General features: G+C 42.7%; 1 protein-coding gene across 2 annotated transcripts in view; it reads left to right on the top strand.

Annotated features, from left to right (window-relative positions):
* htr4 (5-hydroxytryptamine receptor 4) overlaps window positions 1-26,204 on the top strand; it is a 72,085-nt gene that overhangs the window by 8,450 nt on the left and 37,431 nt on the right. For both annotated transcript variants that reach the window (XM_086178821.1, XM_086178822.1), the window contains exon 2: window positions 14,175-14,253. In XM_086178821.1, coding sequence (XP_086034947.1) covers window positions 14,198-14,253 — 56 coding nt within the window. In that variant the 5' untranslated portion in view covers window positions 14,175-14,197. The remainder of the gene's footprint in view (window positions 1-14,174; window positions 14,254-26,204) is intronic.

The raw sequence follows: 26,204 nt of genomic DNA, 5'->3' as shown, positions 1-26,204 counted from the left end.
TTTATATATATATATGTTTGTACATATACACACACACACACACACACACACACACACATAAATATGTAAACATATTTTTTGTATTTCAAAATAATTCTATTTTCCGACCTATTTTAAATTGTTATTTCAGATTAAGCAGATGTGTTGATCTTTTGTTGGCTGGTAGTTTTCTTTTTGTTGTTGGCTAACGCTAACATTAGCTCGGCGTGTCATTGGCTAGTGAGGCTCCTCATATTAGTGTTCTAGTCCTCATAGTGGTGGCTCTTGTCCTGTTGACACCCCCTAGTAACTTCCTAAAAAATCAAAAGGTTCCCAAATATCCGCCTTCAAATTGTGGGGATTTTTTATTGTGCTTCGGTCGCTGCTGCTTTGTTCCTCTGCCATGTTGCACCTTGGGGTTTTTTGTTTATTTGGTTGTTTTTTTTTTCCAGATATGGGAAATGCAATCATCAGACTTCTTTTATTTTGAATTTTAAAAAACTGATTGTTTGACTTCGATTCAAATCCTCCGATTAAGCGTCTCGATATATCTTTGAACGATGATTTCCTTCATCTCTTGTTATAATTGGCGTTCAAGTGTCAAGTGTTACCATCGGCAACGGTGCCTGTCGACATCGGAGATGCTCGCCGTCGTGAACAGGACTTCCTGTTTTGAGCACCCATTGCTCCTCCTCCTTTTCTTCCCCTCGTCTTCTTCCCTTAATTTCTCCTCCACCTCTTCCTTGGCTCGGTTTTAAAAACGAGGACGGGCCCGGAGCCGGAGGAGCATGGATTTATGGGTGTTTGGAGGAGAACGTCCCTCCGTCTGTCTCAGATATAAACAACATCTGGATTCACTCCTGAGCACCGAGGCACGCCATTGGTCCTCGAGGGGGAGTGGGGGGGTTACCAGGATGGACCAGGAACTTCCCGCAGGGACGTCGGCGAGCATCCCGAATGTCTCCTGGACTTCCTGGTTCTGACCCAGATCTGTCTGTGTAGAGTCTCCATGTTCTCCTGCCTGGGTCGTCTCCACGTTCTCCTGGATCCTGGCTAGGTTCTGTTCATGTTCTCTTAGTTCCTACTTTGGTATCTCCATGCTCTTCTGGTTCCTGCCTGGGTTTTCACCAAGTTCTCTTGTCTAGATTCCCTGTGTGGAGTCTCCATGTTCTCCTGGATCTTGCCTGGGTTCTCTCCATGTTCTCCGTCTTCCTGCCAAAGTCCAAAACTGGTCAGCAGGTTCATTGAAGACTGAATTGGATGTGTGTTTGTGAACCCTGTGATTGACAGCTGATCTGTCCAGCTTAAACCCCGCCTCCTCCCTAGTAATAAAAGCCAGTGGAATATTTACATAAATCAATATAGCATAAAATCAATAGACAGATAAATGGTGAACTTGCTAATTTTCAGATCCCCTCCTCTTTGGCATTTTTTTTAGCTTTTTTTTTTTTTTTTTTTTATAGAACTATTTCGTTCCCACATTTACTTGCAATATAACAGGAAGTCGATGCGCGCCTGTCCTGGAATAGATGTGGGGTTTTGTAATGACCGTGCCTGTGGCTGATGCAAAATATCCCACGAATCCTCTTCCATTGGGAACTTTCAACGTGGTTTTATTTTATTAGCATTTTTCTCATTTTGTCGCCATGGCAACTTAAAAAAAAGTCACTCCACCCTTGTTCTGGTCCAAACCCATGTTAATATTTATAGATGGCCCTGGTTGGCGCTAAGATGCGGGAATGAGTTCAAATCGTCTTCTCGCTCGTGATTATGGGATTGCTCTTTTTTGCCCCCCCCCCAAACCCCCACCCCCCCATGGGTCGCGCCAATTTTCGTTGCTATGGTGACTTGAAAACTGAAGTCACGCTAAGGAAATGTCAAGGCACGTACATTGCTGTTGGGGTTTCAGTAAAGCTGCGTGACGAGTACCCACTAAATACATTTCATGATACTGTACTATGGGTTGGATGGCAGTGGCTTTGTTGCCATGGTGACATTGAACACCACCAGAAGTCATCGTATATATATGTTCTGTTATGCCTATATATGTAAATATTGCCTTGAAGCTATGGGAGCAGCACAAATCCTCTTGCAGTATATCATGGGATATTTTTTGCGGGAGTTGGCCCTTGTGATTGTTGTCGCCATGGTTGCAGGAAACATTGCACATTATTTGATCTGTGCCAGTCTCGATCGGGAGCCGTGTTTTTCAACATGGCTGACTTCGGGGAAATACTGTGGCAGGAGCAGGCCGCTGATGTTCGGACGGTCACTCTGTTGCTGTGGTTACGTTCATCGCAAAAAACTGCAGCGGGTCCGAAAACTGTTGACTGCCGCTAGTGCAAATGTGAAATATAGATATTTACAGAGATTCATCATGGTATCTGCTTTTATTTTGAAGGGCAAGATTGTTGCATTATAAAGTAATGACACTTGGTTTTTATCTCGCCTCATGTTGAATCCACATTAGCATGCTAATGATGCATGGGAATGAATGCCGGTGTCCGATAAATGAGCGTCGTCTGGTCAAAGTTTGGATACAGTCGATCATTAACCCACCACATTCCGTCCTGAGGAGCTCCTTCCCGACATGAAGAAGGCGGAGAACTTTTTATTTGTTTATTTTTTATGATTTTATTGCTCTGAAATTGTGGCTCAGCGGATTTGTCCAGTGTGAGCAGATAGCACGGGAGCTGTTAACGCCCTCTGGACCCTCAGGTCTTCAGCACGCGGCGTGGCACAAATTTGAACCATGACACAACAGCAAAGAGGTCTAAACATGCACATGTGAATACACACTCAGATCTGTGTTTGATCACGCCACAATAGTTAGCTTACACTTATTGACTGAAGAATTACCGAGAACTATAGCGCTGACTTTGCCTTAAGGGCTACGGCTTCTTATTTAACCCCTTCATGTCCGATTGTTGTGTTGTCTGGGTGACGCTCAAGTTTGCAGACAGGTTATTTCAACTAGAAATTAGCTATTACTTAGTCATTACACTTCCTGAAGAACATAATATAGCTTTGTTTATAAAGCCAACAGCATCAACCGTTTACTGAAGCTAACAACATCAGCCGTGTTGTTAACAACAGCAACCGTGTTACTGAAGCTAACAACCGTGTTTCTAACTCTTACATGGGCCATGTTACTAAAGGTAACATCAACTGTTTCTTCAAAGATAACCACTGTGCCCTGTTTCAGAAGTTAACCGCTTTATTTTTCTCCATGGCTAACCATGTCATCATGTTACTAAAGCTAATCTTACTAACATTGTTTCGAAACCTAACTCAGTTGTTGTTTCGAAAGCTAACCGCGTCACCATATCTCTGAAGCTAACGGTTTCTGAAGATAAATGTCTCTGTTTCTAAAGCTAACCACTTCACCATCTCTTTAAAGCTAACTGCAATACCAGTGTTTCTAAAGCTAACTGCATCATAATTTCTGAAGCTAACACTGTAACCCAGTTCCGAAAGGTAACCACTTTGTTGTGTTTGCGAAGCTAACCACATCAACCATGTTGGGAGCCAACCCCTGTGCTGTGTTTCTAAAGTTAACGTATTTTTTCTTCTGTCGCTAACCATGTCAACATGCTACCGAAGCTAACCATGCTGACAGTATATAGGAGGTGAACTGTATAGTAGGTTCTAAAGCTAATCACGTCTCAGTATATCTGAAGCTAACCGTGTTGTTGTCGATAGTCTCTGTGGCTAACTGCGACAGCATGTTTCAGCAGCTAACTAACCACGACACCATGCTACTGAAGCTAACCATGTTGTGAACTTGTGGTGAAGTTATTTATTTGAGGCACAAATTTCCTGCGGTTCAGAAACCCTGGGGAATATAGTAAATTTTGTACAATGTACTTTTTTTTCCTCAGTAGTACTTGATACTATTAATTTACACCTGTCAAGTCTTTATGGTATTTCATAACAAGGCAGTAAACGGAAGGAGGAGGGAGAAGACGGCGGTGGTATCATAACCAGCTGGTGGCGACGCCACAGCCTTGGACTTTGCTCCGACTTACCAGAAGCGGTGGAGCTGGAACCTGGGTTGGACAATGAGGGAGAACAGGGGGTTCTTTGTCACGGGGAAGTTAAGAACGTTACATAACCACCGTTCCAAACTGTCCAACGGGTTCAGATAAGTTGGAGGTTCCACTAGATGGCGCCACTTCTGTTGAAAGCACAGACTTGATGGGGGTCAAAGTTCAGGCTAGGAACGTCTGCTATTACTATCAATGGCAGCTGTTGTTGTGTATTTCTACAAATTTGAAAAATTAAAATGGATTAAAATCAAAGGAGGAGAAGACAAATTAAATCCCATTTTCAAAATCGTGTGTTAGATAAGCTTGCGAGAGATAATCATTAAATCATTTTTAGGCCTGTCAAAAATGTAAGTTTTATCATGTGACATTAGCATTTTTATTAGTAGTGGTAGTATTATCATCATTATTATCACTCTGAATTTGTCACATCAATCAACATTTATTTCAAATAATTTTTTGCTTCATAATTTTCAGGGAATCATTTTCAGCTCAACAAACTGAAAGAATACATAAATTGATCAATTGATGAATTTATTAATTCAACAGTTTACATGTTCTATTGTGTTTAATCCTATGAGACTCTTGTAAAGTTGACATTTGGGCCTTTAAAAATAATAATAACATAGGGACAGTTTTTGACTCATTCCTATACCTCCCCACCCCAGTGGAAACAGGCTTGCAGTTTGATTGCCGCCATGGGCTCGATGCCGTCGGGCCGGGAAACTTAATTACGTCTGTCAAACATGGCAGACGAACTCGGAGGGAAACCGGAGACGGGGGTCCCTCCAGATGTTTCCCCCTTCGGATGGGGCGGGGAACAAAATGATGAAGGTGGGGGTTAGAAGGCGAGGGTCGCCACTCACTTACCTAAACAAAGTGTTTTGACAGAAAAACGAAACTTTCATACAAGTAATATAGTTTAATGATAATCAATAATTAATATTCGATTTGGATATAGTGTTTTTCTGAGTTCTGCATCCCTGCAGATTCCTGTATTTCTTTGTCTTCTGAGGCTACTTCCTGTTTCCTGACTCCTCTTTTTCACTGGCTGTTGTCGATGTTGATTGACAGCAATCCACTCATACATTGGCAGGTTTGTGTGCCAACCAGTCACGCCCCATAACACAAACTAGTCACGCCTACTGTCCTCAACTAGCCACGCCCAATGACCTCAACTAGCAGAGATAACTTTCCCCAGCTAGCTACAACCACTGGCTCAAGCTAGACTCGCCCATTAAGCCCAACTGGCCTCGCCCAATGACCCCTACGTGCCACCCCAATGACCCGTACTAGCACATTTCCTGATTCCAACTAGCCAGGCCAATGAGCAGAGCTGGCCATGACAACCCAAGTAGTCCCCATGTAGCCACACGCGCTGACCTCTACTAGCCATGACAACTGACTCGAGCAAACCATGCCCACTGTGCCTGACTAGCAACGATGTTAGCAACTCTTTGGCAAATCAGGTCAAACATCCTGTCAGGCCGTGTCCAATTTTTGTAACTCGCCAAGACGACTTTCTCCAAATAGCCCCTCCCATTGCCCCCAACTAGCCAAACTCACTGGCCCCCACCAGCCTCACCCAATGACCTGTACTATTCGCACCTATGTCTCCAGCTAGCCATCACGACTTACCATCACTAGCCATGCCCACTGTGCCCGACTAGCACTGATCGCTGACAACTCTTGGGGAAAACAGAATTTCAATACATCCTCCACTTCCTGGTTCTAGTGTACCCGGGGGCGGTCCTGTTCCCTCATTGGTTGATTGGTCAAGACGAGTCTGGGTTCGGATTCAGAGCAGGAAGACGTCTCCCTCTGGTTTTGATTTTAGAAAGCGCAGAGCCGAGCAATATTCTTGTTAAATGACATGACGCTGGAGTTTGTCCCCGAACTGTTGTTATCCTCCCCCGGACACACACAGACACACACAGACACACACACACACGGCCCACCCACTCTTTGTTCACTGGCAGAGCGAGGTCAAAACATCTCTTTAATTGCTGCAGATCTTTTTTAAAATTATTTCAAAGTCTGTAAACTTTCAGCAGATCTTTGACCTTCTACTCCGATGGGAAGTTTCTTGTGGCTTCTAATTGGCCGAGGCAAAGTGTCACTAGAACACAGTTTGAAACATGGTTATAACACGCCTGTAACAACCCTCCACTTTGAGACTCTACCTCTGTTTTCAGGTCCAGTTACTTTTTTTCTTTATTACAATTAGTAAGGAAATTCTTTTTTAATCAATCATACACAATTTTTTAAATCAAATAAGTAGATATTAAAGATTTATTTATCAGAATAAAACATTTTAGATGTTTATAATTTTTTTTTACATATTTTACAATATAAGATAGATGGTTTATAAATAAACCCGGACTTTGCTTCAACACATTTCTTTTGATATTTAATATTTCACAAAATCCTTCAGATATTGATCTTCAAACAAAAGATATGAGCTTAATTCAATTTGATTAATTTGATAAATTCATAAAATACTTTTGTTTTATTGTATCACGAGAACCGTCAACATACATTTAATTTTATTTTTTCTAAAATGAAAATTCAACTTCCTTCTCAGTGAATATCATATATGACACTATCAAGTGTAATTAATGGTAATTAAGTGGTAATTGCAACATCCCGCTTCATAACCTTTAAGCTATTTTTCTCTTTCTTTATTAAATCTGAGGGGGGCCGGAAATCAGCTTAAAACCAAGGGGACCCTTGAAAAAAATTCAGGGAAATATGTAATTACATCTCAAGTTTCATTTTCTTATTTATGTATTCATTATTTCCAGCACTAGATATGAAATCAGGAGACATAGTTAACATTAACAACAAAAAATAGATATGATATATTATAGCAGCACTTCTCTCCTAAAATATTGGTTTATTTTTTTGACAATATTATTTTTTAAATTTTATTTATGAGTGAAAACCAATGAAGCGACTTCTTGATTATGGTTGTCGAGCTTATTTATGTATTATTATTCCTTTTTTTTCCAGCATTGAATGTAAAATCAGGTAAAACAATTAATATTCTCATTTTCTGAAAAAAATATAGCATCACCTCCCTCCTAAAATATGATTTCATACTTCTGATAATATTTTATTTTATTTATGATTTATGAAAACCAATGGAACAACTTCATGAATGTTTACTGGAAGCTGAGCGTCTTAAATTTTTATTTATTTTTTTCTTAATTGAGGAAGAATGATTTTTTTTTTTTTTAAATAAATGAACTTAAATCAGAATGAATCGTCTGGGATCTTGTGATTTTGTTTGTTTTCCGAACCTGATCCACGCAGAAGTTTAGATTGAAACCTTTTTCCCACCGAGGGGAACCAGCATGGAACTCTGTGTGAACCAGTGCAATACACACACACACACACACACACACACACACACACACACACACACACACACACACACTAAGCTCCTTGTCTTCCTATTAGCTCGTTCAGTAAAAAGATCCGCCTGAAAATGAAGTTGCAATTATGAATCCTGCTTTTTATTTATATGGGCTTGTCGCCAAGTGGAACGTGTGCGTGCGTGCATGCATGCGTGCACGCACATGTGTGTGTGTCGGTGTGTGTGGTCTGTTAATTACTTCCAGTCCTTGAGTCTTAAGTGTGTGTTTGCATGTAGATTCAGTCTAAAACTTCAGGTCACTGAGTGTATTGCACACTCCATATATATATATATTTTTTTTTTCATTATTAAAATTTGTGAATTTCTCTTTAGTTAGCACTAGTTAGTAACATTGTTACAAGCAAGTATCAACTCGTAACATTATATTTTGTAAATTTTTATCCTGTCCTTGCAAGAGTTCTTGCCATAATCAGTTCTCTTGATTAATTACCCAGTAATAATCAGGCTGTTAAAATGAGAAAAAAAATTGAACAACTAATTACAATTTTTTTTAGTCTTAATGATGTGATTTGTAGAGCGATGCATATAAGCCACCCCTGCCTGTGTCTCGTTCTCCTACGGTTTAATGAAGGTGTGTCACCCACCCTGTGGCGTAACCGTGGTAACGCCGGCATGAAAAGACCCCGACACGGACTGGGATCGGCGCCGTCATCCGCCGGTTGTAGTTTGGCCCAATTAACATAGAGATGGAGCGCGGAGAAAGAACCCAGGCAGAACAACCTGGAGAACCCAGAGTGGGATTAGAACCCTCACCTCCACCTCTGCCTCTGACGTGGTGATGAACCTCCTCCCTCCCCTGTGTTTTTAGCGCCGTGGTCTCAGTGGGAACGCCGCGCGTCGCCTGGCAACCACTCGGGCTGGGTTTTCTCCAGCCGTCAAACACCCGACGACAGAATCCCTGCTTTCGGCCACTTCCGCCGGATTTCACGACCGTGTAAGAGTCCATACGTGGGATGGCGGTGGCGTTTTGAGTAACCACGGCAGCAGATACAGCACAAACACATGCCAGAATGCAAATGAATGAATGAGTTAATGAAGGAGTGAATTTCAGCAAACTCCAATCCCTGTGATTTATACCTCATCGGGGGGCACATCCGATGATGCTCTTGGTAACCATGGTAACCACCCCCCCTTCCCATAACAAGAGTGCTAGAAAAGAACAAGTAATGGGTGGGTACTGATCTACTTTCGTGTTCACCTTGAATGCAGATCTACCTTCCCACCCTGACCTTTGGCCACGAGCTGTGGGTAGTGACCGAAAAAACAAGATCGCGGATACAAGCAGCCGAAATGAGGTCGAATTCTCCTTTAGATAGGGTGAGAAGTTTGGCCGTCCGGGATGAGCTCGGAGTAGAGCCGCCGCTCCTCCACATAGAGAGGAGCCAGATGAGGTGGCTCGGGCATCTGGGCAGGATGCCTCCTGAACGCCTCCCGGGGGAGGGATTCCGGGCATGTCCATCTGGGAGGAGACCACAGAGAAGACCCAGGACACGTTGGAGAGACTATGTCTCAAGGCTAGCCTGGGATCACCTTGGGGTCCCCCCAGAAGAGCTAGACCATGTGGCGGAGGAGAGGGAGATCAGGGGCTCTCTGCTCCGGCTGCTGCACCCCTGATCAGACTTCAGATAAGCGGCGAAAGATTGATAGATGGATGGATGGCTATTTTCATTTTACATTGTTGTTGTTGTTGTTAAAAAGCTTCTCCCATTGTTCCCTGAGTTTACACTTGATGTTCATTGTGTGTGAACGTGGAACACCTTACACACAAATGTGCGTGCACACACACACACACACACATGTGAACAGACATGCATTTACCAATGTATGCACGCACCAATACACCTCAGCAGACAGTGACGCACTTGCGTGTGACACACACAAACACTGACTCACACACAGAAGTGCATGCACACACAAGCACAGAAAAGCATATATCAACACATGCATGATCACACACCAACACACACTCAACAGCCAACAGTGACACACATGCCTGTCATACAGACAGACATGTGCACACACACACACACACAAACATACATCAATGCATGCTGCCACACATGCGTCCTTGCATGTACACACATGCACAGAAATGCATATATCAACACATGCTGTTACGTGTGTGCATGCATGCATGATCACACACCAACACACACACACAACAGTGACGTACATGCCTGTGATAAACACAGACATGCACGCACACACAAACAAACATATATCAATGCATGCTGCCACACATGCGTCCGTGCATGGACACACACTTATACACATAAACACCAGACAACAGAGTGATGCACGTGCATGTGACACACATCCGCACACACACACACACACATACACAAGCCTATACCAACGCATGCCGCTGCACATGCGTGCATGCATGCATGAGCACACACCAACACACACACTAGCAGACAGACAAACTCACATGCAGGTGACATACACATGCTCTTAGACGTGCCCGTGTGGCCACACATGCATGCAAGAACACGAACAGATAGAGACACACACACACACACACACACCTGCATGCACACATGCTTGCACGCACATAGAGTGAGCCTCAACGTTTCCAACAGTTCCATTGACCTTTGACCCAGACTAACCTCTTACTCACATTGTCATCAAACTGTAGACCACCTGCTTCCACACACACACACACACACGCACACACAATATATTAATTTTCTCTTTGGATCAGGTCATTAATCCGTTTCTTAATTATCTCCAAAACGACTCAGAGACGCCTAGAAACACAAACAAAACCGCAATGAGGGGGAAAATCGACCTACATCTCCAGAAATTAGCCGCGTCCCTTCCTGCTTGTCTTCTACGATACAAATTCATGCGTCTTTATCTTTGCTAAGGATTTCCAGCCCGGCAACCTCCGGAATCTTGGCATCAAATGAAAAAAAAATTATGTTTTTAACTTTTTTTTTAAAGGACATAAGGGAAATATAAGTGTATCTGTGGTAACGATAGCGTTGCTTGGAGATTAACTTTCATTTTAAAACAGTAAATTATGTTGGCGCCCCGACATCACTCCTGAAATTCTACATCTTCCATCCCATAATCATGTGATGAAGATAGGTATTCCTGTAACGTCATTGTTCTAATAGCATGATTGGCTATATATATTGTACTTGTATATATTGTATAACGGTGCAGCCTTATCAATGCAATGGCCTTTAATCCCATACTCTTGGATTTGTATTCTCAGCCTGTTTGCCAAAATAATTTAGAGTCTGGGAGGAGTGTTAGAAAAAAAAAGGATGACTTTTTATTTTTCCGCCTGGGCCCTGAATGCCTCATTTGAACAAAATGCACGTAATAATAATCTGAGGTTAATTGGAGGGTATCTTATTTCTCTCGAATAAGATGAACTGATGCAAAGAATCACGAGGAAGCCCTTCAGACGGAGTCACGGCGTGTGTGTCTGAGTGTGTGTTTGTGTATGTGTGCCTCTGTGTGAGTGTGTGTATGTGTGAGTATGCGTGCACATGTGTGTGAGATCAAATGCCATCTGCCGGATTGCAAATCCAGTTAGCAGTGATGTAATGTAACTCAATGTTTACATGGTGCCGTGTTTGATTTAGATTTGTGTGTGTGTGTGTGTGTGTGTGTGTGTGTGTGTGTGTGTGTGTGTGTGTGTGTGTGTGTGTGTGTGTGTGTGTGTGTGTGTGTGAGAGAGCGAGAGTGTGTGTGTGCGTGTGTGTGTGTGACAGAATGCATTCAGTATAAGAAGATTACATGTAGCTTTTTTTTTGTTTTTTTTACACAATGTGGGAACTTGATTCTGTTTTTCCCGCGGCACTTCAAGTGAAAAAAAAAACCAAAACACACAGTTGGCAGCCGCCAACGTCCGGACGACGCCCACGGAATCCGTCAGGAAATGCCGAAAAGAATTTCTGGGTTTCCAACAAAAATGCAAGTTTGTTCTACTTACAGTATCTCTGTTACACGAGTGCTTTGGTTGTGATGTGATAATTGCACCAAAACGGCTAATGATGCTAATTTCATTCGAATGTTAGCTAATCATCGTCATCTATGGGCTCAAGTGTCAAAAAATACTTTTTTTTTGTTGCTCTGATAAATATATTCATTAATTAATATTTAGACTTTGTATCACATATAATTTTACCATAAATTCATAAGTAAACAACTTCTGTTTAGCATGTTTAGACCTTCTATCTCGTGTCATTTTAGTGTAGCTACGCCAATGGATATTTTTAGTATTTTTAGCATTTTGTGTATCTCATCCGACTTTACTGTAAATTTGCTAATGGATGATTTGTTTTTAGCATGTTTGGAAATTTTATATCTTCCTGCTTTACTGTAAATACAAAAAAAGATAATTTGTTTTTAGCATGAGTAGACATTGTTTCTCATCTCATTTTACCATCAATACCCTAAACTGGTATTAGCATGTTTGTACATTGTACTGTATCTCGTCTCATTCTACCATAAATTTACTGATAGATGATTCGTTTTTAGCATGTTTGGACACTGATATTGTCTCATATTACTGTAAATACGCTGGATTATTTGTTTTTAGCACTTTTGGACATCGTATCTGGTCTCATTTTACCATAAGCATGCAAATAAATGTTTTGTTTTTAGCACGTTTAGACTTTGTTTCGTTGTTTGTCAGAAGGCTAAAAGATTATTTGTTTTTAGCATGTTTGGAAGTTTCATTGCACTGTAACTTTGCTAACAGATTATTTGTTTTTAGCAGTTTTGGACATTGTATCCATTCAACCTTTATTCTAAATACACCAATAGACAATTTGTTTTTAGCATTCTGAACGTGTATTTTGTTTCATTTACCGTAAATATACCAATAGATGTTTGGTTCTCGGCATGATTAGACTTTTTATCTCCTCTCATTTTATCATAAATAAGCTAATAGATTTTTTTATTTTTAGCATTTTTGGACATTGTAGTGTGTCTCATTTCACCACAAATTTACTAATAGATTACTTGATATTTAACATATTTGGACATTTAATCTTGTCTGATTGCACCTTAACTTTTGGACAGATCAGATATCCCATCTCAGTCCAACCGACTTTGGAAGCTTCCGAATCGATTTTTACATTCTGTTTCCTTTTACTTACCATCTGACATGAGTAATGCGACACACACATTCATACACATCACTTCCTGGTTCAAATGGCGTCCGCTCATGTCACATCCATGGCAAAGGGACATGACTGGAGTGCGATCGTCGCGCCTCGGCGGTCCCACGTCTGTTAGCGCCGAACAGCCGGACGTGCCGTCAAAGGGTTAACGGTTCCCTGCCGCGAAATCGCACGATTCATCACATGACGTCCGTAGGGCTGAATTAAAGGGTTTCCTCCGCCGCCATTCTTGCTCCAAATATTACATGGAATACGGTATATTCAGAACCCACATGACGGAGCAGCTGGCGGTGGAGCGCCCCCTCCTCGCCGTCTGGCTTCCTTCCGTCTGACCCCGGGGAAACTGGCGGTCCGTCAGTTCAGCAGACGGGTCTTGTGAGGATTTGTAATCACTGCGCCTTCAAGCGGTCCGAGTGGATACTGCGATCCAATTGGTTGAGGGGAGGGGGAAGCGGCGGGTGTATAATCCTTCTCGCTCGTGTGGAAGAACTGCGGCGTGAAAAAAATATGGTGTAGAAGTTCAGTCGGCGGAAGGTACTTTGCGTATCCTTCAACAGTTCGACGACAGTCAGCGGTTGTTTGCGGACTCTAAATCACCCTCGGGTGTGAATGAAAGGGTGAATGCTTGGATGTCTCGATCTGGAAAACCCTGTGGTTGACAGGTTAAACCTCAGGAAGATCGGCTCACACCACGATGACGCCTTTCAGTGTGGGTGTTTCCACGTTCTCCCCGTGTCTGCGTGGGGTTCCTCGGGGTTCTCCGGGTTCGCAGCCCGAAACATGCAAGAGGTTCATTGGACGATCTTAATTGTCCAGATTTGTGAATTGTTGTATCTCAATATATGACTTGCGAATGAATGAGTGAGTGGTTGTATGTCTCAATATGTCCTAAATGACACAATGAATTGTTGCATGCTTGTAAATGGCATGAATGAACAAGTGAATTATTGTATTTCACTGTATAACTTGAGAATGAATGAGTGAATAGTTATACTATATGTCTATAGATTACTTGTAAATGAGAGGGTGAATTGTATGTCTAAATGACTTGTGAATAAATGATTGAATGGCTGTACAACCTTATATGAGTTGAGAATGAAAGGGTGAATAGTTGTATATTACTATATGGCATGAGAATGAATAAGTAAATGGTTGTACTATATTTCAACATATAACTTGTGAAAGAGAGGGTGAATGTTTGTTCATCACTACATGGCCGATGGTATAGATAATTAATGAATGAATAATTATAACAATAATAATGCTACACAGACATACACACACATATACATGAGTATATAGGTATATATATGGGTATATATATGTGTATAATATTCTGTTTAATCCCAGATTAGGATCAGACGGGTCGTCCTACTGTAAATGTCAGAGGGAAATTGTCACATTAGCATGAACCCCAGTTCCTCCTCTTCGTCCTTATGCTAATGCCGTGTGCTGAGCCTTGATTGCCCCCCATCTCAGTTAAATGAACAGCTAATGATAATGCGTATGATTGATTAATGGGATAGTTTTTAATTTGTTAATGTTATGTGCCCCCCCCCCCCGCAGGGACGTCGCGCATTGATGGTCACATGAACGCCAGCGCCGCAGGCCAGATGCCGGCGACGGAGGAGCTCTCTGGCGGGAGGTGAGAGACTATTCGCCGAGTCACCGTTCGCGTGGAGCGGCGAGGTCGGGATTGGGGGAATAAAACAAAAATGAGAAAAACTTCAGTTTTAACCCACCAGCTACGCTCCGGACGGCTCAGTCCAACCAGGAGAAATCGCATCAAGCGTAAAAATGTCGGATGTTTGAGTCTGGATATCCCGATATTGGGCCTCGATATTGATTTGATCCGATCACCCGATAATTGCGCATTCCAATCTTGCAATATTTTTAATGACAGGACTTTGAACCAAGAACCTGCTAACTTAGTGGTCAGGGTTTGACATGACAACCTGGACCCGATTTTCTTGGTCTTCTGTCCCAACAAACACCACCGCCATTAGCATAAAAAACCCCTCGTACGTAACAAGCCACCATAACCGAGACCTGCTCAAAACCCTGGCAGTTATATTCAGAAACTTCCCACAGGAACTGAAGAAGTCTCTCGAAAGAGGGCTGAAACGTCTTCAAGTGAAGAAATTCCATTGTAGTTGCCTAGACAAGACGATTTCAACAAGAATTCACCATGACCTGGATGACTGAGAACCTCCACAGACATGCTGCCAATGAAAACCGTCTCGTCCTCGTACAAGGACGATGTATAGAAGTTCTGCTCCCCAGTGCTACAGCTGGGCCCAAAGGGGCATCTGGCTCAGTTGTTACAGTGGTGTTCCTCCAATTGGGTGGTTGGTTGTTCAATTCTTGGCTCCTCCAATCTGTATATAGAAGTGACATCCCTGGGCTGAACTGCTGCAGTTGCTCACAGCCGGAAATGCGGTTCTCACATCTTCAGTCACTTCAGTCCAGTCCAGATCTTTGGATCTGAATACTGAAACAAAGCAAACAAAGCAATATAAAGCAATATAAGAGTTCATATGAGGGCAGCGGGTTAGCGTTAGCACTAGCGCACATGAAGGCTCGGGGTCACTGAAGGTGCAAAGAAACCAAAGAAGAGAATTAAAATGTATGGGGGTCGGGCAGCGGCAGTCGCTGCTGCATTGTTTTATTAACTCCATCTAAATCCCTCCCGGGGGCTGGAGGGTTCGGGTGGAGGTTTAGAACCCGCTGCCCCGTTTCTCCTCACAGGGCGCCAAGCGTCCCAGAAGCAGCAGACAGGAAGTGGGTCCTCCTCCCTGCCCTCAGGCCTGAAGCCGCTGTAGGATCCCTGGCTGTAGTTTTCATTTATTTGTTTTCCAAAATGAAGACGCCTCCTGCAGCCCTAGTCCTCTGGGGGACGTGGTCTTCCTTGTCCTCAGATGAGTGATGTCTTCCTTGTCTTCTTGGACGCTTCATTGCTCCCCTCTTGGTGGCATGGTCTACTTCGTTGCCTCAAGGACATGGGCTCCTCCGTCCTTCCGGGGGCATGGTCTTTCTTGTCACCTTGGGGGCGTCATCATCTTTGTCCTATGGAGGGGTTGGTCTTAATCGACCTTCTGGGGGTTTGGTCTACATTGTCCTCTTTTGGGCGTGGTCTTCCTTGCCCTCTTGGAGTTGTCACGTCTCTCCTTCTCTTGGAGGCGTGGTCAAATTTGTCCTCTGACATGGCGTGGCCCTCTTCTGGTGGTCATCCCTTTCCTTCTATTGGGACCTCCTGAGTCCTCCAGGGGGCATGGCCTCCTTCGTCCTTTGGTAGGTGTGTCCTCCCTCGTCCTCTCACAACCATCCATTCAAACAAGCGGTGTAGTCAGGGGACTCGGGTCAGAGCAGCCGGTGACCCAGTTCCAGGCTATGCTTCTTACACCTCCGTCGACCTCCTGTCAGAAGCCTTCATCCAGCAGATGATTTACAATGCGGCGTTGACGCGGTGCCCTACTTTCTTTCCCTGCTCCCACTCCCGGCATTGATGTTTGATTTTTGGCCTCAGACAGGTGACAGGCATTCACCTCAGAAACTAGCAGTCATGTGTGGCGTTGGTTAGGGACGCCTCAAGAGATGTCTGATAATCAAATTCCGATGATTTCACCGATTTACTCCACTAATCATGTTACGTCTGTTCCAAATTGCAGTGTAGTGCATCATGAGCTTGGGTCCCAAAAAAAAGAACGTTCCCAAAACATCCCAAAATTCAAAAAACAGTGGTTCAACAACAAGCTAGAAGCATGTTTGACCTAGCATCGGGTCATAGCTAACCCGTATTTAGCCTGCTCGGTTTACGTTTGACATGCAGAAATGACGATATGCACCTCAGTGCCTGGAAAGGCTCAGAAATAAGTCATGTAGCTGATAGCCACAAGCTAATTTTTTGTGTACAGGGTAGCCTCTAGCATTAGTATAGATGTCATGTTGCAGTGCACCATGTTCATCAAGCACCTAGGACTTTTGGGACATTTATAGATGAACATGAGGTTTAATATTTTTTTCCAAACACTGAAGCATGGGGCGTGAAAAAACTAGCATCGGGAGCCAAGTCTTGTTTTCCCCACTGATGTAAAAAAAACAACTCTTTTTACAAGGATGAATCCAGTGCTGTTTTTTTCCCCAACTTGATGGTGAAGTCGTTGTGTGCAAGCGCGTCCGCCGGCTGAGTTTCCCACGGCGCCGCCCCTCCCACCCCAGTTGTTTGCTCACCGGTCCTGGCGTTTACTCAGCTCTTTCGCGCCTATTTGCCGTTTGTGACGAACAAACAAGGCCAGCGATGGATGATCAATGGCAGGGGAGGAGGAGGAGAACTCCACGCTAGGGTTGGTGTTTGTGTTCTCAAGACTCCTCCCAGGTCGCACTTCCAAGACGCAGAAGAAACTCAACAGCATCCAATCGGACTTCAGGAAAGAACAACCGCACAATTAGCGTAAACCGCCTAGCAACAAATGATGAATCGCCCGATATTGTTCGGACCTCCTCATGGAGTTCATCCGTTTATCGTGGATACCTGATCCGAAGCCAATCCCAGCTGACGATGGGCGAAAGAGGCGGGGTTTAGCCTTGTCAGCTGCCAATCACAAGGCCTCGTGTAGCCGTTGGCTCGCTCATCAGCACCAACGGACACTTCAGTCATCGATAATTCTACTTGATGTTTCTGGACTGTGGGAGGAAGATGGAGAACCTGGGGAGGATCCAGGCAGAAGAACATTGAGAACCCTGTGTAATACTTCTCAGAGGAAGTATTGTCCTCAAAGGTCCCCTTTTTTTTTTTTCCATCGCTGGCACGAAAAAAAACACAGCTGCCGCACGCACTTGACGCCGAGGCTTCCGTTTCGCCCGGTGGGTTTTTTGATTGACGGGCCGAAGTGAAGACCAACAAGGCTACGTGAAGTATGCCAAACATGATAATCAGTAAGATGAATAAAGCTCTAACTCGGCTCTTGAATTATGAGAAGGAACGACCAAGACATTGGTGATATAAATCAAGGAAAAAATAGATAGATAAATGTAGAATAGTAATTTAATAGATAAATAGAAAATAAATAAACTCAAATAAAGCAACATTGTTTAAAAAATCCAGAAACCTTTGAGCAAAATAATATTACAAAAAAAAAAAGAAATAGCAAAAGTCACCTAATTCATGAAATTGGCACAAATTCATAAAACCCAGTCCAAACTTTCAATTTCTTTTTACAGATTTCCAACAAATATCATAATAAATTCTCTTGAATGAAAAAATAGATAAATAAAAGTTAGTAGAAAAACATACAAGATCTGGAAAATTGAGAAAAATTAAGGGAAAAACTGTTAAAAAAAAAGTATTACAAAAAATAGAAATTTGGAAAAGTTTAAATACAGCACTATAGTTCCTTATTAAGAAAAAAAAAAAAAAAAACTGGAAAAATCCAGGGGAAAAGTATCCAAAAATAGCAAACTTCACCAAATTAATTGAATTTTATGAAATCAATGGGCAAATATGGCAGCATTTCACAAAAATCCAAAACTGTGATTCTAATTTTTTTTTGTTCAAATTTCTAACGAATTTCATCCAAAATTCTCTTGAATTAATAGAGAATAATATATATAAAGAAATAAATATCTTCAAAATTAGCAAAAAAAAAAACCCTGTTAATGACCCAGATCAAAAACGAAAAAAAGTGAGATGGCTAACGTCCTTCCTCGTCGGCTGGAGATCGTCCTCTTCTTCCTCAGCCTCGCCATGTTTCTCTCTGGTGCTGAATTATTCATTCATAAACTGCTTATGTAATCCCTGAAAGACGGATCCCATTCATACTGGAGGAAAGGATGAGGAAGGAAGGAAGGAAGGAAGGAAGGAAGGAAGGAAGGAAGAGGATCTGCTGACGAGGCGAGAGGAGGAGGAAAAAAAAAACAAAACAGGAGAAGCTGCAATCTCAGCTGTCAATCAAAGCTGTCGCAACCCAGGGCGATGCAATGTCTGTCTGTGTGTGTGTGTGTGTGTGTGAGTGTGTGGAGTTAGAACTTTGGCTTCATCACTACAGGGTTCCACAGTCTTTCTTGTCCACCTTTGGGTTCTCCGTTGGTCTCTGTGTTCTCCTACCTGGGCTCTAACTAGGTTCTCCTGTCTGGGTTCTTGGTGATGTCTCCATATATGACCATGTGATTGACAGCTCACCTGTCCAGCTTAAGCCCCGCCTCCCCTCCTAGAGCTTCACCCATCTCTCGCCTGTCAATCTCGCTTTTTAAATTTAACTTTTTCATATTCACACGTCCACCGAGGGCAGGGGAGAATGTAGAATGAAACATTTCTCCTCTTCCTCCTCCTCCACGTCCCCCTTCTGCGCTCCGAGGAGACCCGTGGCCGTCCGTCGTCGGGGCGCCGCTCCAGAACAATTAGCTGATTTGTGCCGACAAGTGGTTTCTGAGCAAAAGTCTGCGGTGTGTTTTCACACAGAGCCCCTCTCTTTGATTCAGGGGGACGAGCCAGGGTGTTCATGAGCTAAGTGACACACACACACACACACACACACCTCCCTTACAGGACGGCAAATCCATAAATCCTGTTTTCACTCAAACATACAGCCCTGCGGTCGCAGCAGAGTGTGTGTTTTAATGATGTAGACACTTTGGCTTGGTGTGTGGGCGTGTGCATGGATGTGTGTGTGTGTGTGTGTGTGTGTGTGTCTCCTCGCTGCTGATTAAAACGGCGGGCAGATGCTCGACGGTTTGGAAGGGATTAAACGGGGACGGGGAAACAGAGGCGTGTGAACAAGCGGCGGCTGCAGGAAACGAACGAGCGATAACGGCGACCGTCGTGTTTGAAAAAAAAAAATCAAATAGATAAATTAAAATAAAATTAAATAAAATTATCTCAAAGAAAAGAAAAAAATAAATGAGATTAAATAAGACCTCTGTGTTGAAATTAACTTAATTAGCGGCTATCCAGGCCGCATGCAGGCTTCCAAAAATGGCGGCCGCCGCCCTTGAAAGATGAATGAAGGGAGGAAAAAAAGTGAAGTGGGTGACGCAATGGTCCAAGTTCCCCCCCCGCCAGACAGGAAGTGAATGAATAAATAAATAAACAACGACGGTAACAGCTTTATCCCAGACCGCGAACCCCCCCCCCCGCCGGAGAAAAAGACAGATTCCATATTCACACTGAAATATTTAATAGAAATGTCCTCAGAACGGGCACATTAACAAATTAAAAATCTTGCCGCAGGAAGAAGGCTTTACAAATATGTCACTTCCTGATTTAACAAGTCAAAAATGAAAATCAACTCAAAGTGTTGATTTTTTTTTCTTTTCATTATTCTTTAACAAATCAGGCACATGGATTTAAAGAATTACAAAATAATGGTTCTATTTTGTTATAATATATTTCAATTTTTTCCGCTTAATAGGTCTTTCATTCATTTATTGTATGATAAGGCCTGCTACTGTATAATATTCTAGTTATTACCCTTTTTTAAACCAACATTATTGTTGTTAATCACTATTATTTTGTTTTTATTTCCCAGAAGCATCAACGTACTGCAAACGATGGCAGCGCAAATGGAAAGTATCAGCTGGAAAAAGCGCCTCCACTGGCTGACCATTCAAAATATATATTTTTTTTTGTTCTGTTTTGAAATAGCTTGTTAATTTGGTTTTATTTCAAAACCCCAGATTGCTCTGCAATCGCTATCGCTAGGCTAGTCGGGAAGTTCAGTGCTGTGGATGTTTGATAGCTGGCCGGTCTGGGATAAGCCCCGCCCCTTTCTGCCTGCCCCCCCAATAATAAAAATACGTTTTATTTTAAGGCACCTTACTCTACAGTCCACCCCAAAGACATGAACACAAAAATCTTGTTTCAAAGTAACAACATAAATAAAAACAATAAAAGTGACACCGTGGTAAAAAAATAAAAATAATTAAGGTAAAAGAACACAATGACATTTAATGAAACCCACTTCTCCGGCGGCTGTCTGGTTTTAAATAAAAAACTCTGTTATTAAGCTTTTATTACACATTTATTACATTTTTATCAGCGAGAGTATATATTTCTCACTTTTTAGGGAAAAACTGGACGTGAAATAAAAAGCCCCTTCAGCTGGAAGAGCTCCAATTAGGGATCTGGATTAGCGCCTCATTCTCGTCGCCGCTCTTCTCGTCTCTTTTTAAAGAGTGAAAAATCCGAACCCGGCTGCTTATTGGCCCCGAAAATGAGCTCTCGTTTTCCAAATCCCTTTAATCATGGCTGCAGCGGGAGGGGAGGTGGGGAGGACCACCGGGACGCATGGGGGAGGGTTAGCGTCGCGTATTAGTGACCGTTTATCACGGAGGCTGGATATCTCCGTCTCGTTTTGCGGACAATCAGGAGCCGGCGGGGAAGAAATGGAGTTTGGAACCGAGCAGGGTCTCGGGTGCAGAGCCGACCGCTCCAACTTGGGTTGGTTTTTGAGAGGATGTTGTCAGAGCCTGATGTTCTTTAGGATCAGGGGTTGGTGAGTCTGGTGCAGATGGAGAAAGGAGCTGTGCTTCATGGAGCCACTTGTGTCCTTCTCCTGGTTTGGTCTGAGAACAACCCTGGGATGGATGGATGGATGGATCAATGATGGATGGATGAATGGATCAATGATGGATGGATGTGTGGATAGTTACGTGGATGGATGGATGGATCGATGATGGATGGATGGATCGATCGATCAATGATGGATAGAGGGATCGATCAATGGTAGATGGATGGATTGATTGATCAATGATGGATGGACGGATTGATGGATGGATCAATGATGGATGGATGATGGATGGATCAATGATGGATGGATGGATGGATTTGATCAATGATGGATGCATCAATAATGGATGGATGGTTGGATCAATGATGGATGGATGTGTGGATAGATATGTGGATGGATGGATGGATGGATGGATGGATGGATGGATGGATGGATCAATGCTGGATAGATAGATGGATGGATGGATGGATTTGATCAATGATGGATGCATCAATAATGGATGGATGGATCAATGATGGATGGATGGATGGATGATGGATGGATGGATTGATCAATGATGGATGGATGGATGAATGCGATCAATGATGGATGCATCAATGATGGATGGATGGATGGATCGATCGATCGATGGATCGATCGATTTGATAAATGATGAATGCATCAATAATGGATTGATGGATCAATGATGTATAGATGGATGGATGGACGGATGGATGGATCCTTTTAGCTCTTGCCTGGGTTCTCTCCACGTTCACCTGGATCCTGTGCTGGTTCTCTTCCTGTCCTCCCTCCTGGGTTCCCCCATCTTCTCCTGGTTCTTGCCTGGCTTCTATCCCCAGTCTCCTGTATACATTTTTTTCAGCTTCTCCTGCCTGGACTCCCTCTGGTTTCTCCTGGTTCCTGTCTATGTTTTTCTCCATGTTCTCCTGCCTGCGAGGTGCCGCCTTTCCAGTTTCTCCTCAGTTGGTTTATTTCCAACCCTAAACTTGCAGAATATTTGTGCATCTCTATAGTTGGCCGTGGGTGAAGAGTCTGTTTTACCCCTCCAACGGTGTGGATTGGCTCAGCTCGCTCAGGATAAGACGCTGGATTGTGGATGGAGGGATGAATGTCGCAGCCAATCAGCTGGGTTCATCAGCCAATCATTTCCGCCCCTTTTGAAGGGGGCGGGGCTTAGCTTTGGACATCGGAAATTTGACGATCCCATCCGGCGTCTTTTTTCCTATGTCAAATGGAAGTTTGTTGCGCGCACACACACACAAACACACACACATGGCCGGCACTCAAACATCGGTTTGGGGTTGCCTAGCAACAGGCCAGTTGGACAATGCGTGAACGGCTTGGCGGGGCCCGCGTGAGTCACGCGCCAAATGTGGTGGCGTGTTTTGCGTTCGCGGCTCTAATTACCCGGCGAGCCGAAGCTTTCACACGGAAACAATTACGGGCGGGTGTCGTCGGTTAATTAATAATCTGTTAATTACTGAGATGGATGTAAACAAGACAGGGACTCTGAAACTTGCCGGGTAGAGGTGGAGGCGTATGATTGGCTTATTCTTTTCTAAATCCAATTTTTGTTTTTTTTTCCATTTACACAAAAAAATATATTATTTAATATATTGATATTTTTATATCTACAATCTTTTTTTTAGTTTATGTTTTCAAATTTAATTTATTTTATAAGGAGTCCCCTTTGAACACCATGGGTTATACACATTATAGTGATTATTGAAAAATGTATCTTCTGTATCATAGTGTGTGTGTGTTTGCGTGTGTGTACGTGCGCGCGCACATGGAGGAGATATTTAACCTTCTACTGCTGCCGAAGCCCATGTGTTGAGGGGGATGATGAAGATGATCAGGAGGAGTGTAGGTTTCACACTCATCGTGCCCAGCACTGTCTTCCCACACACACTTTCTTGTTGATTTTTTAATACTGTTTTAATTCACCTTTTCTTTCTTTTTATTACCCTTCTCCTCCTGCTCCTTCAGGGTAATTGTAGCCAGGAGGACAAATTGATGTGACCTTGAGAATCCATACACCGTATGTAATAACAGTTTGGTAACAGTGTAATAACAGAGGAATAAAAGTGTAATAAAGTAGGCGAAGAGTCCACTGCGCTTTATCTCCCCGCATTTCCAGCTTAAAAAAAGGTCCGATGAAGACTGCCTTGTGTTGGGCTTTGGAGGTCAGTGGGTGAGGCTAGTTGTGGGCAGTGGCCCAGGCTGATAGGGTCAGGGGCTATGGCTAATTGTGGTCAAAAGTCATGTTTCGTTTGGATCAGATCAGGCTAGTTGGTCACAGTAGGCGTGGCTAGTGTAGGAGATTGGCGTGACTAGTTGGGGTCAGTGGGCCTGGCGAGTTTGGGACAGTGAGCGTGGCTCGTAGAGCACATTAGTCACGGCTAGCTGCAGACACTGAGTGAGGGATAGTGGACGTGGCTAGCGGGATATCAGGCATGGCTAGTCGGCACTGAAACCAACTAGCGGGAACTAGTGGGATATCAAAACAGATGTGGCGAGCCGCGCAGGAGAGAGAGGTGCCGATAAGGCCCGGCTGGACTGCAATAATGGAGGACAGAGCAGATAGCATTGCAAACAACTGCGACAGCCGGTTTGTTTACATCTTCACTGCGGCTGTTGTAGACATGGGAACTCTCATGATGCGCTCAGGTGTCTTCAGTTGGTTCGACCAATAATGTCACCTGACCCCTGGTTGTGTGTGTGTGTGTGTGTGTGTGTGTGTGTGTTTGAGGCTCTCTACCTGCAGTCACCTCAGTCAGACGGAACTCCCCCGGCTTCTCAGTGTCAGATTTCCCTTGCCGACGCCGGGCGGACCCAATAACCGGTTGGTAATTAGAGGCAGAACCGTGTGAAGCAATTGGACGAGCCGATATGAGAGGGGGTCATTATGAAGATAATTAGCTGGAAATTACTTTCAGAAAAACTTGAGTTTGGAAAGTAACACATACTGAGGGTCAGACCACTTCCTGAAAACAAATTTTATTTCATTTAACCTTCTTTTATTTATATTTATATTAATATTTGTATTTCTAAGGGGTTAACCCTCATATTATGTTAAGGGTCAATTTGACCCATTTCACCCATTGACCCAATGAGTCAAATTGACCCTCAACATAATATGAGGGTAAAGCAATATATATATATATATATATATATATATATATATATATGAAGGACTGTCTCAGAAAATTAGAATATTGTGATAAAGTTCTTTATCTTCTGTAACGCAATTACAAAAACAAAAATGTCATACATTCTGGATTCATTACAAATCAACTGAAATATTGCAAGCCTTTTATTATTTTAATACTGCTGATTATGGCTTACATCTTAAGAAAACTCAAAAATCCTATCTCAAAATATTAGAACAATATTAGAATATCATAATATCAATATTTTTGTTTTTTTAATTGCATTAGAGAAGAAAAACTTTATCACAATATTCTAATTTTCTGTCATATATACAGTCCTGTATATATATGTATGTAAGAATGAGATATTTTTATTATGACAATAAATGACAAGAGCCTTCATAACAACTCTAGAACCTAAAAATGAATTCTTTCATTTGTCTATGTGTTAATTTAGATTTATGAAAATCGGACAATGAGCTGGAATCCAATTCATTAATCTGTATAAAAAATGACATGCTTGATCGCTGTCTAAGGGTGCTTTTTTTTTTTTTTCCTGTCAATCAACTACCAGTTTGCAGAGATTGGTGTAATTACAGGTTAATTAATTGTGACGAGTTCCTTCCCCCTCACTGAAGTCCTGGTCGGAATGTGGAACCTGATCTGACATTTAACTTCAGTTGCCGTATCGCTCAGGATCCATTATTATCCTGGGTAATAAGGGTAATTATCACCTTAGATATGCAATTAGATTTAATCCGTTTCACGTAAAGCGTATTCCCTGAACCCGGTTGCAGATTCTAAGGATATTGTTGTATTTTGCACATTTTGCATTTTGCATTTTGTATCCTGTGACTTAATATATGCCTATTACTTGGTTAATTTATGATTATTACATATTTACTACACAACGTGGAATTTATCAGCGTACGATCAATACATGACCAAAGAAGAATTGAATACACATTTACACCGGACAGTGAGAGGTCGGCGTGCTCCTCCAAAAAAATTGCCTTTTTTTGGTTTAATGTGTGTGATTTGTCCAAGTCAGAATTAGCAGGTTCCACATGAACTCACACACCTTCTATTCTAAACCATATCCCATGGATACGGTTTGAGGGCAGGTTGTGGGCCCACACACACACACACACACACACACACACACACACTGCACTTGTCTTGCTCCATTAACTGTTCCACCTTGGAGGAGAACCTCCTGAGTTTCTGCACCTTGAAACTGTTTCAGTCTTTAACGCTGCGTTCAAGCGGCACGCGGAAAGACAGCGAACCGTTCTATGTCATTATTGACCGTAAATCGATTCAGTTCACACATGGTTGACTTGAAATATTACTCGCTGTAACAGTTCCAACGTGATATGATCGCTACGTTGCTCTGTCTTTCTGCGATATGCTTAAAATTCCACTTTTTGGCTACTTGGGGAATCTGCAGTAAAAAAAGAAAACGTCCCTATATGAGGACCCGGGGGCATAAAAGACAAGAAAAAAAAATTACGAAGCCAGCTGTGAACGGTAACATAGTGTTAACACACACACACACAAACGCACACACACACACACACACACAGTCTGTATTTTCACCCAAGAGGTTTATTAGCAAGTAGAAGCTGCAGACACAATGAGCTAAATAGGCTGAAATAGGGGTGTCAAACTCAAATATACAGTGGGCCAAAATTCAAAACTAGGACAAAATTGTGGGCAAACATTGATATTTATTGAAGAACATCTTCCTCCAGATATAACAATGAACCTTTTTACATGGACCCAAACAGGTTTTGCTTAATATATACTCAATATATTGCTCATTATATAGTTTTGCTTAATATAAACTCAATATATTGCACACATGCAAAATCCTGTTTTCTGCCTAAGTAGCAGGGTGCCAGTATCAGCACAAAGTTGCTATGACTACTGTACGCAGA

Source organism: Fistularia commersonii, chromosome 31 (genome assembly GCF_037954325.1).
Source record: "Fistularia commersonii isolate RoL2024-O1a breed Wild chromosome 31, RoL_Fcom_v1.0, whole genome shotgun sequence".
Classification (NCBI taxonomy): domain Eukaryota; kingdom Metazoa; phylum Chordata; class Actinopteri; order Syngnathiformes; family Fistulariidae; genus Fistularia; species Fistularia commersonii.
The sequence above is the reverse complement of the archived record's forward strand: the minus strand, read 5'-3'. Positions and strand labels throughout refer to the sequence as shown.